Source organism: Chiloscyllium plagiosum, chromosome 18, assembly GCF_004010195.1.
Source record: "Chiloscyllium plagiosum isolate BGI_BamShark_2017 chromosome 18, ASM401019v2, whole genome shotgun sequence".
In the NCBI taxonomy this organism is placed as follows: Eukaryota; Metazoa; Chordata; class Chondrichthyes; order Orectolobiformes; family Hemiscylliidae; genus Chiloscyllium; species Chiloscyllium plagiosum.
Genome location: NC_057727.1, coordinates 8,293,855 through 8,310,741, shown reverse-complemented (window position 1 = coordinate 8,310,741; position 16,887 = coordinate 8,293,855). Strand labels below are relative to the sequence as shown.

Sequence of the window (16,887 nt, the reverse complement as noted above, 5' to 3'; positions counted from 1 at the left end):
TCCGCCCCCACCCCCTCCTTCCCCCCCCCCCCCCCCCCCACCACTGGAGAGGATGAATATCGAGATCCCCCCCGGGCTGACGGACCTGCTGCAGGGCTACACGGTGGAGGTGCTCCGGCACCGGCCCTCCGACCTGGTGGAGTTCGCCATCGACTACTTCACCGAGCTGAAGGAGAAGGAGGAGCGGGCCGGGGGCAGGCGCCGCTACAACAATGACGACCCCATGCAGACCGAGTCCAACGGGGACGACGGTTCCGAGTCCGACTCGGAGTCCGACTTCGAAGGTGAGAGACACAAGATGAGTGCCACCTGTGTGTGTGTGTGTGGTTTGTTTTTGTTTTTTTTTTGGGGGGTGGTGAGGTGCGAAAGGGGGATTGTGTTACACCCTCAGGAGGATGGGACAGTTAACCTCTTCTGGGATCCATGTGGTTTTGTGGGGCTGGGTGGGGTGAAGAGAAAGGCAAGACAAAGTAGGAGAGTAGATCCTCCAGGTAAGTTGGGGAGGTGATCCAAGAAGCCTGACAGATGGACTGTGGATGTAAGGGAGATGGGTTGTACAGGGTTGAGGGCCAAGTTTGTCAACAAAGCACAGTGGTAGAGCCGAGGTTGACAAAGGATTAGCCAAAGATGGAAGGACGTCATGGTTTGGAGTTGAGGGGAATTTGGAACTCATTGCCTGAAAAGGTTCAGTGGAGTTGGAAATCCTCAGCCAGTGGCCATGCAAAAGTCACATGGTATCAGTTTATAGTCCAGCCAGTTTACTTGAAATCACGCTTTTGTAGTGCTGCTACTTTGTCAAGTGAAGCTACCAAGGAGCAGTACTACAAAAGCTTGTGGTTTCAAGTAAATCTGTTGGACTAAACTTGGTGTTGTGACTTCTGACTTTGTCTAGATTCCCGATGAAGGGCTCAGGCCCGAAACATCTTTCTTTTTGACTCTGCTCTTTGGTTGCTGCCTGACCTGCCATGCTTTTCTAGCAACATACTCAATTCTGATCTCACTTCACTGTCTCTTTCTGACTTTGTCCACCCTAGCCCAACACTGGCATCTCCATTTAATGGCTTTACATGAATATCCATGATCTGCAGATTGCAGTGCAGTAGAATTCAGCTGGATAGCCCTTTGTTGACTGGCTTGGACATGATGGGTTGAATGACCTCATTAAGCATTGTAAATTTTCTGTCACCTCAGGAGGATGCATTGATGGGTAAAGGAAGGAAAGATAAGACATGCTTGTTTGGAATGAAGAGGTGGACTAAATCCACTGGATAAATGGAGCCGAGACAAAATTACAATCTTGAAATGGTTCAACACAAAGATGTCCCGTATAGAAAAATAATAACAAGTGGTTGATCATTTTTGCAGCCATCATAAAGGAGAGGTGCAAGCACCTGCAGAGGAAGTGACAAATTAGATTAGATTACTTACAGTGTGGAAGCAGGCCCTTCGGCCCAACAAGCCCACACCGACCCTCTGAAGAGCAACCCACCCAGACCCATTCCCCTCGATTTACCCCTTCACCTAACATTACGGGCAATTTAGCATGGCCAATTCACCTAACCTGCACATTTTTCGACTGTGGGAGGAAACCAGAGCACCTGGAGGAAACCCACACAGTCACTGGGAGAATGTGCAAACTCCACACTGACAGTTGCCTGAGGTGGGAATTGAACCCGCGTTTCTGGTGCTGTGAGGCAGCAGTGCTAACCACTGTGCCACCCAAAATACAGAAGACTACTGTACTTGTGGTTCATTGCAAACTAATTTTGTCTTATTGTTTGTATGTGGGTTTGTATTTTGGGATGGAGTTAGTTAAGCAGTGACTTTATGTTGATTTAATGTACTGTATTTTAAGAGCAATGATTTCTACATGATGGTGAAAGATCTTTCTGAGCAGGAAATTAAATGATTAATACGGCTGCAGTTTGTTTTCCTTGTATAATTAAATTTAAACTTGAAGCAACATACTAAGATAAATATAAAGGGCTGTTAAGGGAAGTATGAACTCTTTAAGGTCCAAGTCAGTTTGCCGGGGGTTCATGTTGTGAAAGTGGACAGCTTTGAGTCGTTGTCATCTGAAATGTTTTGCATCTTGTTTTTGCTAGCTTTTGAAAAAGCCATTTCAGGCTCTGCAACACTGAAAATTAACTTTGAATTCTTTCACAAAATTAACCCTAGTGCAGTTGGATTTCCCACTAACTTCTTGTCTGATCAGAATAGTGTTTTTTCGTGTTTGCATTCAAGTCCATCTGTGTATTTTAGTCCTTTCATTTAATCGGTTCAGAGACCTTTGAGGACTATTACCTTTATTGTGTTTTGAATTTTTTTTTGCAGAAGGGGAGTATCAAGAACCAGTAAGTACTTTAATTTTCTTAGGTCGCTGCAGTCCCTATTTAAAATACTTTTAATTTTTTTTCCACTGCAGTCTAAACATACCATAGTTCATTTGACTAGGGAAATATTACACCTACTATGGATCACTTTTGGGAAGATTGCTGCAGATAAATGGATAGGTAGTTTGTAATCTGTATTAGATCTTTGATTTTTTTTTCAGCGTTCAAGATGGTGCAATTATGATGCGAAGTAGTGGCTGCCAAACTAACATTGCTCGACATTTCTAAACCATCAATTGACCAATCATGTCTTTTGCACATAACAGATTACTCTCATGCCCTTAGTAAATTCAAGTGGCAGATTTTATTTTCTCTACTTAAGTTACTAAATACTAGCACAAGCAGATCATGTTTTGAGTTATATTGTATGATATGTGTGATTGAAAAGAAATTTCTGGTTCTGTGAATGGAAACAGAGTTTGTTATTTACTTAATATTTTCACTGGAATTCCAGCAGCCTATTTGGGAATGGTTTAGTAGTTTAAAGAAATGGTGGATAAGCATGATTGATGTCAGGTTGCTTTGAATTTTCTTTTTTTCTGCTTGTCAAGTCGATGTATTTTTTTTCTATGGAACATTCTCCATTTTGAATATCAAGTCTCGAGCACTTTGAGGTGATGAATGAATTAGATGCTCAGTCAAATTCTCCTAAGTACTCCACCTGAGCCTTGATCTCAGAACTAGACCAAAGTACTAATGTAACATGCAGTAATTTAAATAGAGCCCTTTTGTTTGGTTTCTCAGTGACATTGCCTAAGAAGTTTTAAGTGAGTTCTGGGTTGAAGTCCTTCACGCGAATGAACTGAATTGTTCAAACTTATTTGGTCTACATGATGTGCTAGACTGATTTTGATTGAGAGAATTAGAGGATTGTTCCAAATTTCAGGAAGAATTGGGAGCTGAACATAATTTTTCCATATGTAAATAATTTTCCCCTTGTGTGTCTGGTATCAGAAGGCACAGTCTCAGTATAAGGGGTTGTATATTTTTGGCAAACATGAAGAGGAATTTCTTCTGAGGGTAGTGAATCTGTGAAACACTTCTTCTTATTGCAGAGAGTTGTTGATACTGCATCATTAAGTATATTCAAGGTTGAGACAGTTTAATCAGTAAGGAAATAGAGGGTTATGGGGGAAAAAGTAGGAAAGTGGAGCTGAGGATGTCATTGGAGGATGTCAGCCATCATGTCATTGGAGCAAATCCGATGGGCTGAATGGCCTACTTCCGTTCCTGTGTTTTATGGTATTAAAGTATTTGAAGGTTTATTGATGCTTCATATTTCATTTGCCACATCAACAATGTCCATAATACTATGCACAATTCTAATTGGTATGTTTGAAGTAAATTCTTTCAATCTTTCTGGGGATTGACTTGTATGTTCTGAGCACTTGTTTGCTGTTGCTGTTGCTGTTGCCTACAACCTGCAGGCAGCATTTGAGTTTTAAATGTCTTGGTTCTGCAAATCTGCTTCAGTATTACTGCCATTTTGTTTTAATGGACCAAACCCCAGGATGGGAGGTAATTTTTCTTGGTATCCATCTGTCTTTTTTTTCTCTTGGTTGACTCAATGCAAATACATAAGGATGATTTCCTGTGATTTGCATTCCAATAACTGAAGGCACTTAATTTCATGTCTGTACAAGGCTGTCTGTTGCTCAGTTTAGTGTTCACACCACTGAGTACTGAAACTTGTATTGCTGTAGATGAAAACACTTATGGATTTCAATTAATTATTAGAGGGAATAGTTAAGTAATTTCTTTTTCTTCTCTGATATATTCCCCCCCACCCACCCACCAGCCCTCCCTCTCAAAATGAGCTGGAGTGCGGAACAATGCATGAAAAAGATGGGTCCAATACCTCCTTTTATGCAATAGCTTTTGCATGATTTTATAATTTTCAGTGGAAACAAATGTATCCTTGATCTGTTAGTGCTGTGCTTAGCAGCTTGCAATAAAGTAGACTTGGGAATAGCTTAGCCTTTTCAGCTAAGCTTTTAATCCTCTTTGACCTTTTTTTTATTGTATGGTAAAATGTGCATTTTGTGGCAGGCACCAGGATTGAAAATGCTAGATACCCAGTGAATAATTCACCCATTTGGAGGAAAGATTGTAAAAGAAACAGCACAGTCATGTCAGAGTGACAACACTGGTATTTCATTCAGTAACTTTGGTACCTGTTATATTTGTTTGTTTTGAATGTTGGTAGTTGTGGTCCAATAGCTGTCATAATTCTATGCACTCAGTCTTGCATAGTGATACTAAACTCCAGTAAAAACTTAATTTTGTTTTGACTGGTGCTTAATTTTCAGTGTTAAAGTCCTTTTGTAATGGTTTGAGCTCCACCAGTAATTCTGAAGTGCTGTATAGGCAGATTTTAATGTCCACGTGAATGTGGGTGCAAGTAACCTGCACAAGTTTTATAGGAATGCTTTATTTTGTAACATGGCAATGTTGACCCCTGGAGTCTTATAGCATGGCCCATTGTGTCCTTGCCAATCATCTAGCATTTATCTACCTTCGTCTTGTTTTCCAGAAAGTGACCTGTAGCCTTGCATGTTTTGAGATTTTTTGTGTGTTCATCTGAATGTTTCTCAAATGCTATGATCGTTGCTGCCCTGACCACCTTTTCAAGCGGGGTTCCAGATTCTCATCCTCTGGGTGAGAAAAGGCACTTCCTGTGCCTAACCTTTAAATCTTTGTTCCTTGGTTATTGACCCCTTTTACTAAGGGGAAATGTTTCTTCCTCTATATCTGTGTCATTCATTGAAGGGAACCAAATAATGACAGCTTCCCTGCTGTAGGAAAACAGCCCTAGTCTATTGTAGCATTCTGTCATAGCTAAAATTCTCCAGCCCAGGCCTTTTTTTAAAAGAAACATCTCAACCACGTCCTCTGACTCCACGCACACACAACCACTTTGATCCCGAATGTGCCTATTCTTTCCCTGGTGATCCTCTTGCACCTAATATAGTGATTGGATTTTCCTTTTTATTTTACCTGCCACTTCTTTTTCATGCTCCCTATTCTCTCACCTAGTTCCTTTTTACATTAGACCTGTATTTTCCATGTGGAGAAAGTGAGGTCTGCAGATGCTGGAGATCAGAGCTGAAAATGTGTTGCTGGAGAAGTGCAGCAGGTCAGGCAGCATCCAGGGAACAGGAGAATCGACGTTTCGGGCATAAGCCCTTCTTCCTGAAGAAGGGCTTATGCCCGAAACGTCGATTCTCCTGTTCCCTGGATGCTGCCTGACCTGCTGCGCTTCTCCAGTAACACATTTTCAGCTCTGTATTTTCCATGTGCCTTTTAGGGTTTCCAGAATTTTGAGTCCTCAGAATCTATCATGCATTTCCTGTCACCTTTTTTTGCCTTATCAATCTTGTAAGTTCCTGGTTTTCCAGGGTTTTTTCTACTTTGACCCCTCCTTCAACTTCATAGGAACAAGTTGGCCCTGCACTCTCACTATTTCCTTTTTGGACACTCTTATTGTATTCTGACCGTCTTAGAGCACAGAAGAGGCCCTCCAGATTTTCTGGTCCATGCTGACCCATCTACAATAATCCCATTTTCCAGCAGTTGACCCATAACCTTAAATGCAATGGCATTTCACTTGCTCATCCATAAACCTTTTTTTAAGTTTGAGGTTTTGTACTTCTTCCTTCCCAAGCACTCCAGATTCCCACTACCCTCTGGGTTTCCTTCAAGCCCTCTCTAAATCTGCCTTTCACCTTAAAATTAAACCCTTCGTTATTGACATTTCAACTAAGGAGAACAGCTGCTTCCTGTCTACCCTGTTCATACCCCTTACAATCTTATGTGGCCTCCCGAGCCGCCTTCGTTTTAAAGGAAACAACCTGAGCTTATCCAGTCTCTCTTCATAGCTAAAATGCTCCAACTAAGGGAACATCCTGGTGAATCTCCACTGCACCCACTCCAGTGCAATCGCATCCTTCTTATAGTGTGGTGGTTTGTGTACAGACCTATTTCAGTTGTGGCCTAATGATAGTCATGTACAGCTCCAGTGTAGCTTCCCTGTTTCTATAATCTCTGCTATGACTGGAAAGCCAAGTATACAGTTGGTCATCTCAACCTGTCTTGCTACCTTCAAGGATCTGTTGAGAAGCACCCCAAGATTCTGTTTCTCTGAGCTTTCTTGTGATTTATTGAGTACTTTTAAATCTCAAGCAGAAAATCTATAGGCTGATAGCTAACTTCCTAAGTTTGGAACTGTCTTCCACCCTTGAGTCTAGAGGCTGAATAACTCCAAGACACAGTTGTAAATGAATGACTATGATGCAAACCAAAATCTGTTTAGATTACAAACCCAGTACCATGGGTATTCCTGTCCAGTGATGTTGAGCTGCAGTTTTCAGTACCAGCAGACTGGTGCAAACTCCATTTCAATCCCAATCTGCAACACTCTCCTTACTCATACCTCTGGAATCTTTGAACAGTGATCTGATCTTGGGAACAATTGTCTGCCAAGGCTGCCCAGTCAACTTGCCCATGTAATCTTCCAATGTACACCTTGCCCTTAAATCACCGAAGTGACTGCTTACTCCTGATCTTGCTGGCTTTGGGATTGTCTACATCTTGGTTTGAGATCTGCCTTGTGAAAGGCAGTGGAGCTTCTTTCCCACCCACAGGTGGGAGAAGATCCCTGGAAATTGCATCAACTTGGAATAATGAGTCACACTAGTCCCCTCAGGAGTTTGTCCTCCAGTCTGAGACTAGAAATATGGCTGAAGAATTTCAGACCCCATTCAGCTCAGTTGCTGACCTGTTTTGAATTAGCTGTCCTTAATCAAGACATTTGAAATAAACAAAAAGGAAGAAAGACTTGCATTTATTTGTGACTTTTCATAAGACGTATAGTAGTTACTGTTGTAATGTGGGAAACAAAAGAGCCGAACAGCGCTCAACAAGATCCCTTTAAGATAGAGAATGATAGATTTCTGACTCTAAATGACATATGAGAGTATGGGAATTATTCTTGTGCAGTGGTAGTGTCCCTACCTTTTGAATTGGGAAATCCATATTCATGTCCCACCTGCTGCAGAGATGTATCCCTTGACAGGATAATTTCAAAATTGTTATTGGAATTTGAACAAGGTGAGCATCCAGAATTGATGCATCCCATCCAATTAAACTGTGGAAAAACACCCATGACTATGTTTTACACTTTGTCCTTCTGCTCTTAGTGTCCTCGCTGTTTGCACAGTTTAATTTGAGCAGTGAAGCAAAGTTTATTGGTGTGGAACAGTTGTAAATTCAACAGACATAATATGAGCATTTTAGATACCAACTTCTTTTTACCCAATTCATGAGAATATTAGCACCTCGATATTACACCTCACTGAAGGTACAATACTAAGAGTATTGCACAGGCTAATTTTAGTCTTTGATTTATTTTTCCCTGTAGTATGTTGCCACCACTAATCTCAATGAAAACATGGAAATATGTGCAAGATATTACAATACTTCTACCATTTACCAACTTGAACTGGAGTAGGTAAAAACAACGACTGCAGATGCTGGAAACCAGATTCTCGATTAGTTGTGCTGGAAAGAGCACAGCAGTTCAGGCAGCATCCAAGGAGCAGTAAAATAGACGTTTCGGGCAAAAGCCCTTCAGTAGTAGCCTAAGTAGCAAATTTGTAATACACGTTAAAGCCAGAAAAAAGATTTAATACCAAATATTTAACTGAAATTTAACTGAATCTTCTTTGTGTTTGTACAATATTTACTAGTAGACCTTCTGAAGCTGTGGAACAGTGTGGGATGATACGTGCTTTTTGCTTGAGGCAAAAGCAATTTGAAACACTACATTTGGACAAGGAATTTGTGACGTGCTATTGTTGTTTATTCCTGCCTTCAGCTTTGAGGGTGAGGCATTCTAGGCTAGGATTATGACAACCGCTTCTGATGTGCAGTGCTGTGGGGTGGAATTGCTGTTCTGAGCTGCAACGTTTTGCTTCCACGATCAGTTAGCTTAGCAGAGTCTTATTTCCTAGTTAGTTAACATAGCAATATGCTGGCTTAGATCAATAGATCAAAATAACTATAATTCTCTCACATGAATATCAACAGTACTCCACTATGTTAAAGGTGACATAAGAAGACTCGAGTTTGGACATGTACAAATGTAAATTGACCAAAGTAGAAGTTAGTTTTCTGAGATATGCCCAGGAATAATTTTTGAGTACTGTACTTAACCCAGTAGTTAAAAACTGGCTGGTAACATGTGCAGCATTTTTGGTCTCTTATTTTTAACTCACGTGTTCTTTGATAATATCACTTAAACCAAGGGTCATTTTCCATAAATACAGTGATAGTCAATAGTTTCTCTTTCACTGTGATTGACCCAGGGCCATTGCTGTAATAGTAGACTGCCTGGTTGAGCTCCATTGCTGGTGGTGGTCGTGCTTTTTTACTTACAACATGCAGGGCGAAACAAACATTTTGGGCTTTCCTTGCTTGCTTTCACTGTTGGTGACCTAAAGTTCAATAAGATCAGTTTCCCTTGATGCTCACTCATTCTGATTGTATGCATTTGCAGTGGCTTACTTGATCTTAAAATGAACTTGAAATTGCACATTTTAAATCATTGTAAAGATTGATTTTTTTTTTTTAACCTCCAGGGAAATTGCTTACTTGCACCCTTTCCTTATCTGCAGCGATGTTTAAATCATTAGCTGTGCTTGTTTTCACCTTGTGATCAATGTTTTCAAATAATATTGTCACTGATATGCCTGTCTCTGTCATTTGTAAAGCTGCTTCTGAGTTCTGAGGTCACCGTTCAATCCCATCTCTCAAATTCTCTGAAATTCACCAAGCTTTACTGGTCCCAGCAAAATACTTAAAAATCTATTTTCAAACCATGTTACACTTTTGTAGTTTCTAATCTAAATTCTTGTCTAGACCTATTCCTGTGTCTGTAACTTTGATTTTGAGATTGCTATTCATTCTCTGCTCCTCAACTCTATTGTTGAAGATTGATCATTCAGTTAGACCATAAGATATCAGAGCATAAGCAGGCCACTCTGCCATTTAGTGACATCATGATGATTCTCATAATTATCAATGCCACTTTCCTGCCTTTTCCCAATTACCTTTGATCCCATACTGATCTAAACTTACACTCAAGGTTGAGATAGGTATTTAACAACCTAGCCTCTTCAGGCCTATGTGGTAAAGATATTTTGCTATCTTAAATGTGTAATTCCTCCATCTGCAATTATGCCCTCTGGTCCAAGTTTGTCCCACAAGGGAAAACTGCTTCTCCGTGTCTACCCTGTCAAGTCCCCTAAGAATCTTGTATGTTTCAATGAAGTGACCTCTCATTCTTCTATATTCCAATGAATACAGGCCCAACTTACTGAACTTCTCACAAGACAGCCTCCTCATACCTGGTAATAACTTAATGAATCTTCCATGGACAGCCTTCAATGCCAATATATGTTTACTTGGGTTCAAGGCCCAAAAGTGATGTTCTTCCATCTGAACCAATAATGTTATCCTATCATCCTTTCAAAAATTGCGATGTAGTTCCAAGTTGTTACTTCCTTAGCAGTACTGACTATTTGATCATACTTGTTAACCTGTATTTGTACTAGTAATTCTTTGTTCCAATACTACATATATTCATGTAAAGAGCCATTAATTTTGCGTTTAAACCATTTTTCCCCTTTTCTCCATGTTTACTGCTATTTTCTGTGTTTATATACTGTCTGCTCCTGTCTAACTTTTGAATATCCTTATCTAAACAGCTTCCCTGTAATGTTGCCATAACCTCTACATTTCCCCTCTACTAACACGTCAACTAGTCTCAAACATTCTCTACTGCTTGTTATTTGATTCAGCAGGAAATTGGTCCCAGCATGGCTCAATGAGGCCTGTCCCACTAGAGCAATTTCCTTCGGTGCCAGTGCCTCACGAACTGAAACTGATTGCATCCACACAAATCTTTGAGTCTTGCATTTAATTTGATTCTATTTATCCACTGTCTCTGTACAATTCTTTTTCACAGTTGATTTGGTTTGCAAATCCTCTTGCTGAATTTCAAAATTCTGCAAAAATCTCATCTCTTTGACATTACATTTTGTCCAATTTTCCTTTTTTTTTTGCTACCTTCCCTCATCATGGTGCCGAGTTCTTCCTTCTCTTAAGCTGAGAATTCGTTGACCTAAGGAGACTAGATAGAAGCAGCAGCTTACATTTATACAATGTGAATTTCTAAATGCAGTGTTTACTGAATGTATGTAGCTCAAGGTATTTTAGTTTTTTGTTTCTCTTGTTTTAGCAATGAAATATTGTTCTTCTTATCCTGTGCTGTGAATTGTCTGTTTGTGTCCAGTAATTTTATAAAAGTTAGACTAGTTTATTTTAATGAAACTTTTTTGGATTGCTTTTAGCTGTTACTTTAATAGCAATAGATAAAGTCTAAAGCTATCAATTAGTTCTGAATGAGATCTGTTGGTAATGTCATAATGCTGCACCTTTGAACAAGGTTGTGTTATCCTTTTTTTTTCGTGAAGTGTTTTAAAAGAGACAGGTTCCAAAATGTCTGACATCTAGTTGAGAAAGCCTTTAAATTAAAAAAAAACTTGTTTGATGAAAGGGGAGTGGCCAGTTCTCCCAGCTCAGCCGACCTCTGGTTTGGTTTTAGCTTGGTTTTAGATTTGGTTTAGGTTTTAGCAATCTGGCTGTTCAGAGCAAGCAGCCTGTCAGTTTGGAGGCTGCTGGTTAAAGAAACCGCTCCATGGAAGATGGTGTTCCATCTGACTCTGTCTGACATCTCGCTCTGTCCTGTAAGACCCTGTGTTTGATTTTACATTTTTTGCCAAGGGGTGCTTATGGAGATTGTTGTAGGAATTTGGAACAGCATTATTAAGTTGGGATAATTTGTTAGGTTTTTGGCTAGGTTAAGTTATTCTATATTCTGTTCTCTTTTGTTTCATTTGGTAACCAACGAGCAAAGGTTAGAGTTCAGGCTACTTTTTGAAATATTTTGAGTGGGTCTGGCCTGGTCTATAACAGTAGGAATGAAAATTCATTAAGACTTTTGTTTTGTTTCCTAGTCCAGATGCTCATTACTTTTCATGTTTTTGTAGTTTATGCTGTCATTTAAAATCCTTGATTAAACTGATCTCTTGTGAATTGTTATACAGTATAATGGAGTTCTCTCAATCTACAAATGTATTCAAAGAAACAAGTCAGGTATATGTAAACTTTTGGTTGTGTTGTCATAATAAACAATTGCCTTTAATAAGATCTGGCCCTGGGAGAAGTTATTAGCAACTTTGTTCTGGCTGTTAACTCACATCTTCCCACTTTCAGTGGCTTGATTTAGGTTTACTGCAGTTCTTCTTTTTGCTGTTACAGACAGATTTGAGTTTTAAAAGAAATCCCTCTCCCTATTCTTTCCACCTGTCTTTGCGCAGAGTGTGATTTACCAGAATAACACTGTTGTAAAGTGAAGTGGAAGGAGCATTGATTGCACACACTCAGACATGAGTTTGCAACACAGGTACATTCAAACAGACAGCAGGAAAGAGGCCATTATAAAACATGACGAGGTTAATGAATTAGAAATGATTTGAGACCAGTTTATCAGTGTCCTTGCTTTTAACATGGATTCCAAAAGTCCAAGGATGCAGTTAACTTATTAGAAATCCTTTTGTTGAGGTGTTTGGGACAGCTGGTAGTTCAGGAGTCTTAAGCAGCTTTTCTTTTTAAAAAAAATTACTTTAAGGCTATCTGAGGAATGTTTCTGACAGGTAATTCTGCTTCACCTTTTGAGAGGGAATTACGTACATGGAGGACAAATACATGTTGGATGTTTTTTACATGCTATTAGCTTTTCTTTTTGTAATCCAGAGTTAGGCGTTTCAGCATTGTCAGTAGCTGTTTGAATGGAGCAGTGGTAACCCATTAACTGAGTTCTGGAGGTTGCTGCTCAGTCACCAAGGTGGCGGTGCAGTACTGCTCCTGAGTGAGAGCTTGTTTACTTTGACTGCTTTTCTTCTGTTTTCTTTACTGCCTGGCCCTAGTTGGCCTTGAGATGTTGGTGGCGAGTTGCTGTCTTGAACCACAATAGTCCACCAGCTGCGGGTTGACTCTTGGGAGGGAATTCCAGGATTTTGACCTCGCGACAGTGAAGGAATGGTGATGTATTTCCAAGTCAGGATGATGAGTGGCTTGGAGGGGAACTTGCAGGTGATGGTGCTCCCATGTATCTGCTGCCTCTTATTCTTCTAAATGGAAGTGGTTGTGGGTTTGTAAGGTGGTAACTGAGGATCCTTAGTGAATTTCTGCATTGCATCTGGTAGGTCGTACCCACTGCTGTCACTGTGGAGCAGTGTGTACGAGCGTCTGTGGAGGAAGTGGATGTGATGCCAATCAATTGGACTGCATTATTGTGACTGGTGTCAAGGTTTCTTGAGTAGTGTTGGAGCTGCACCCATTCAGGCAATTGGAGAGTATTCTATCACACTTCTGACTTGTGATGGTGGAAGGGCTTTGGAAATCAGGAATTGCTGCAGTATTCATAGCCTGTGACCTGCTGGTGTAGCCACAGTTGAGTTTCTGGTCAATGGTGACCCCAAGGATGTTGAAAATGAAGGATTCTGCGATGGTAACACCATTCAATGTCAAGAGGTGGTGGTTAGACTGTCTTTTATTGGTGATGATCGTTTGTATGGTGCAGATATTACTTGTCACTTCTGTCAGCCCAATCTTGGATATTGTTTAGATCTGGTGCATTTGAATATGGACTACTTCAGTGTCTGAGGAGTGTGAATAGTGTTGAAATTGAAGAAGTAGATTTCGACTCGAGTTCAGAGAGATGTGGAGGGCGTAAGAATTCTAGAACTTGAGGCATCGAAAGCTGAAGCTATGATCACCATTAATGTTGTAAAGGAAATAGGGAAGCTTTAATGCTAGAATTCTTGGAGGGTGCTGGAGGAAGTTACAAGACTGTAGTGAGATTTCAACATGAGGATGAGAATGTTAAATTTAAACAGTGTCATATTGATGAGGGTGACAACCACACTACACCTTTTGAAATGTATTTATAACTGAATTTGTTTGATTTCTGACAAGTGGGTAAGATGGTAAGTTTTGAAAAGCATGATTTTTGCTGTCTAAGTTCAAGTTTCAAGCATTATCAAGTTCTATCCTGCATTACTAAATGTTAAGAAGTTCTGCAGGCAGCACTGTAAAATATAGTTGAACACCGGAAACTGAACATCATTTTCTCTATCCATTTGCTGTTTAAGGTTTGCTCTTATAGAGAAAAAATAAGAATGATTACACAGGAGCATAAGAATAATTAGGGATTCTCGATTTTGTACCACACTCCTTACACCGTGAATTCAAAATCCAGAGATTTTACATTTAAAACTTTTTAAAAATGGAACTAGTGTTGTTTGTGTAAGAGGGTTTTAAACTTAGACTGCCTTTCTCAAGTGTAATTGAGGATTTCTAATTTCAGCTTCTGAAAGTGCTGGCTCCAATTTTTAAACTAGGCTTTTTAATCCTCAACTTCCCAACCAGTGGAAACTCTGAACAAACAGCCCTTTATGGTCGACATTTCCAGAATGAGTGTGAATTTCTGAGTGAATCCAGTGAGCAGTTCAAGCTTAGTCATAGAGTCCTACAGCATGGAGAGAGGCCTGTTGGCCCAAACTGGTCAATACCAACCAGCATGTCCTTCCACACTAACTGCATTTCCCTGCACTTGGTCCATATCCTTCTACACCTTTGCTATCCATTTTGTTTCCCAAATGCCTTTTAAATGTTAATGTACCTGCCTCAGCCACTTCTGCTGGTGCTCATTCCACATGCGTACCACTCTCTATGTAAAAAGGAAGTTGCCCCTCGGGTTCCTTTTTTTTATTCTTTCCCCTCTAACCTTAAACTGATGCCCTCTAGTCCTCGATTCTCCAATACTTGGAAAAAGACGAGTGCAAATCACCCTAACCATGCCTCACATGATCTTATATATCTCTATAAGGTCCCCCTCAGTCTCTTCTGCTCTCAAGAAAAAATTCCTAGCTTGTCCAACCTCTCCCTATAACTCTGACCATTGAGTCCTGGGAACATCCTTTGTAAATTTCTTCTGCACTCTCTTGCCCATTTAATAATGTCCTTCCTATAGCAAGCTGACCAAGATGGAACACACTACTCCAGGTGCAACCCCACCAACGTCCTATATAACTCCAGCATAACTTCTATACTCACTGTCCTGGCCAATGTGCCAAAAGCTGCCTTCACTGCCTTGTCTACCTGTGACTCCACCTTTGAGAGAACCATACACCTGAACCCAAGGACCTACCATTCACCATAAAACTCCTACCTAATCATAGAATTCCTACAGTGTGGGAACAGGCTGATTGGCCAAAGTCCACACTCTTACTCCCAAGAGTAAGCCATCCCCTGACCCTACTGCTCTACACTTACCCCTGAGTAATGCACCTAAACTATACATTCCTGAACACCATTGGCAATTTAGCATGGTCAATTCACATAACCTGCACATTTTTGGATTGTGGGAGGAAACCGGAGCACCCAGAGGGGACACACGCAGACACTGGGATAATGTGCAAACTCCACACACAGTCGCCCAAGGCTGGAATTGAACCTAGGTCCCTGGTGCTGTGAGGCAGTAGTGCTAACTACTGAGTCACCGATTTGAGTTTCCAAAATGTAAGACCTTACACTTATCTATGTTAAACTCCATTTTCCATTTCTCAGCCTATTCCCTCAGCTGATCAAGATCAGTGTCTGATAATATTCCTCACTGTCCACGATACCTCCTATTTTAGTGTCATCAGCAAACTTGATTAATCATGCCTTGTTCATTCTCTTCCAAATCATTGATATAGATAACAAACAGCAATGGGCCCAACACTGAAGCACTCTACTAGTCATAGGCCTCCTGTCTGACCATCTTACTTCCACTATTACCCCCTACCCCCTACCATCAAGCCAATTGTGTATCCAGTTTGCTAGCGCCCTCTGGATTCCATGAGGTCTAACTTTCCAGAGCAACCTACGATGTGGAACCTTACCAAAGGCCTTTGTAAATTCATAAGCTTGTTGGAAAAAATGCAAATGATGCATTAAATGTTTGTACATTTTGATATGATATATTACTATCTCATGTATAGTGAAAAGTGTTGTCGTGCTTTACTGGCCAATTGTATTGTACAAGTACATTAGGGTAGCAGAACAGAGTGCAAGATAAAGTGTTTCAGCTACTGAGAAGGTGCAGAGAGGGATCAGCATTACCATTAGAGGTTGATTCAAGCAGCCGGGAAGAAGCTGTTCTTGAATCTGTTGGTACATATGTACAAACCTTTATATCTTCTGTTGGGTGGAAGAGGGTGGGAGGGAACTTTGATTATGTTGGTTACTTTGCCAATGCAGCGGGGAGTACAGATGAAGTCATTGAATGGGGGACTGGTTTGCATGATAGACTGGGTTGTGTTGACAACTTTGTAGTTTCTTTTGATCTTAGGAAGAATAGTTACCATACTATGCTGTGATGCATCATTTATGTTTAATCGCTTGCATATAATGATGGTGAAGATTGATCTTAATCTTAGCAAATAAGACATAAATAGTATAATATTCTGATATATGAATATGCAATGACAGTAAAGTTTTATGACACTGCAATAATGATTTTAAATTGCGTTGTTTTTGTAGTTTGCTGCTTTAAAGAAAAAAATTGTGATTGTTATGATCAAGCCTGAAGGAGCTATTTACTGTTGAGATAGCAATGATCCTAAACACTGCAATATTGCAAAAATAATTTTGAACTACCATTTGTTTGTATATAAAAATATTCCCATGACTCTGGTCAAATCTTCTGCAAAGATGTTAAATTGTATGGCTTTTATTATTCAAGTATTTATGTTATCAGTTTTCTCCCCTCAGTCGAAGCAAAACGCTCAGACACGGTGTGGTTTTAACGTCCTTCATTTTTAGCCTAGGCCCTGGAAGGAGAGAGAACTATTGCCTCTGCGCACAGGGACATGAGTTTATGGTCTTCTCTGGAAGTGCAGTTTCTTAATGAATTAAAGGAACCTCGATTCATATGAATGAGATGGGTGGGCACTATTTCATTTGGATAATTGATTATTCGGTTAATTGATTTCCCTCTGGGGCTTGGAGTTTTTTTTTGTGAAGTCTGCTTCCCATTCAGGAGACAAGGCAGCATCACACTGTGAGACCCCAATCCTGTCCATGCCCACCCTGCCCCCTGCCCACCTCAACACTGTCCGCCTGCCCGCCCCGAACCCACCCACAAATCCAGCCCCTGTTCACCCCATGCACCACCCACCCCCTTGCCGGGGCAGCCGGACTGTACACCAACAGTAAGACAGCTGCTGCCTTTGTGGGGTAAGTCTCTCAATCGTGTGCGTGCGCGCGCGCAACATTTTGACAGGTTCCATCTTTTGCCCTGTACAAGACCATGTTGGAGAGATTA

General features: G+C 40.6%; 1 protein-coding gene across 2 annotated transcripts in view; it reads left to right on the top strand.

Annotated features, from left to right (window-relative positions):
• Window positions 1-16,887, top strand: part of prkar2aa (protein kinase, cAMP-dependent, regulatory, type II, alpha A) — a 319,318-nt gene that overhangs the window by 113,751 nt on the left and 188,680 nt on the right. Inside the window, exon 7 of one of the 2 annotated variants that reach the window (XM_043707640.1) lies at window positions 52-284. In XM_043707640.1, the coding sequence (XP_043563575.1) occupies window positions 52-284 (233 nt within the window). Of the gene's footprint in view, window positions 1-36; window positions 285-16,887 lie in introns of those variants that run through there. The other variant, XM_043707638.1, reaches the window with a different exon arrangement.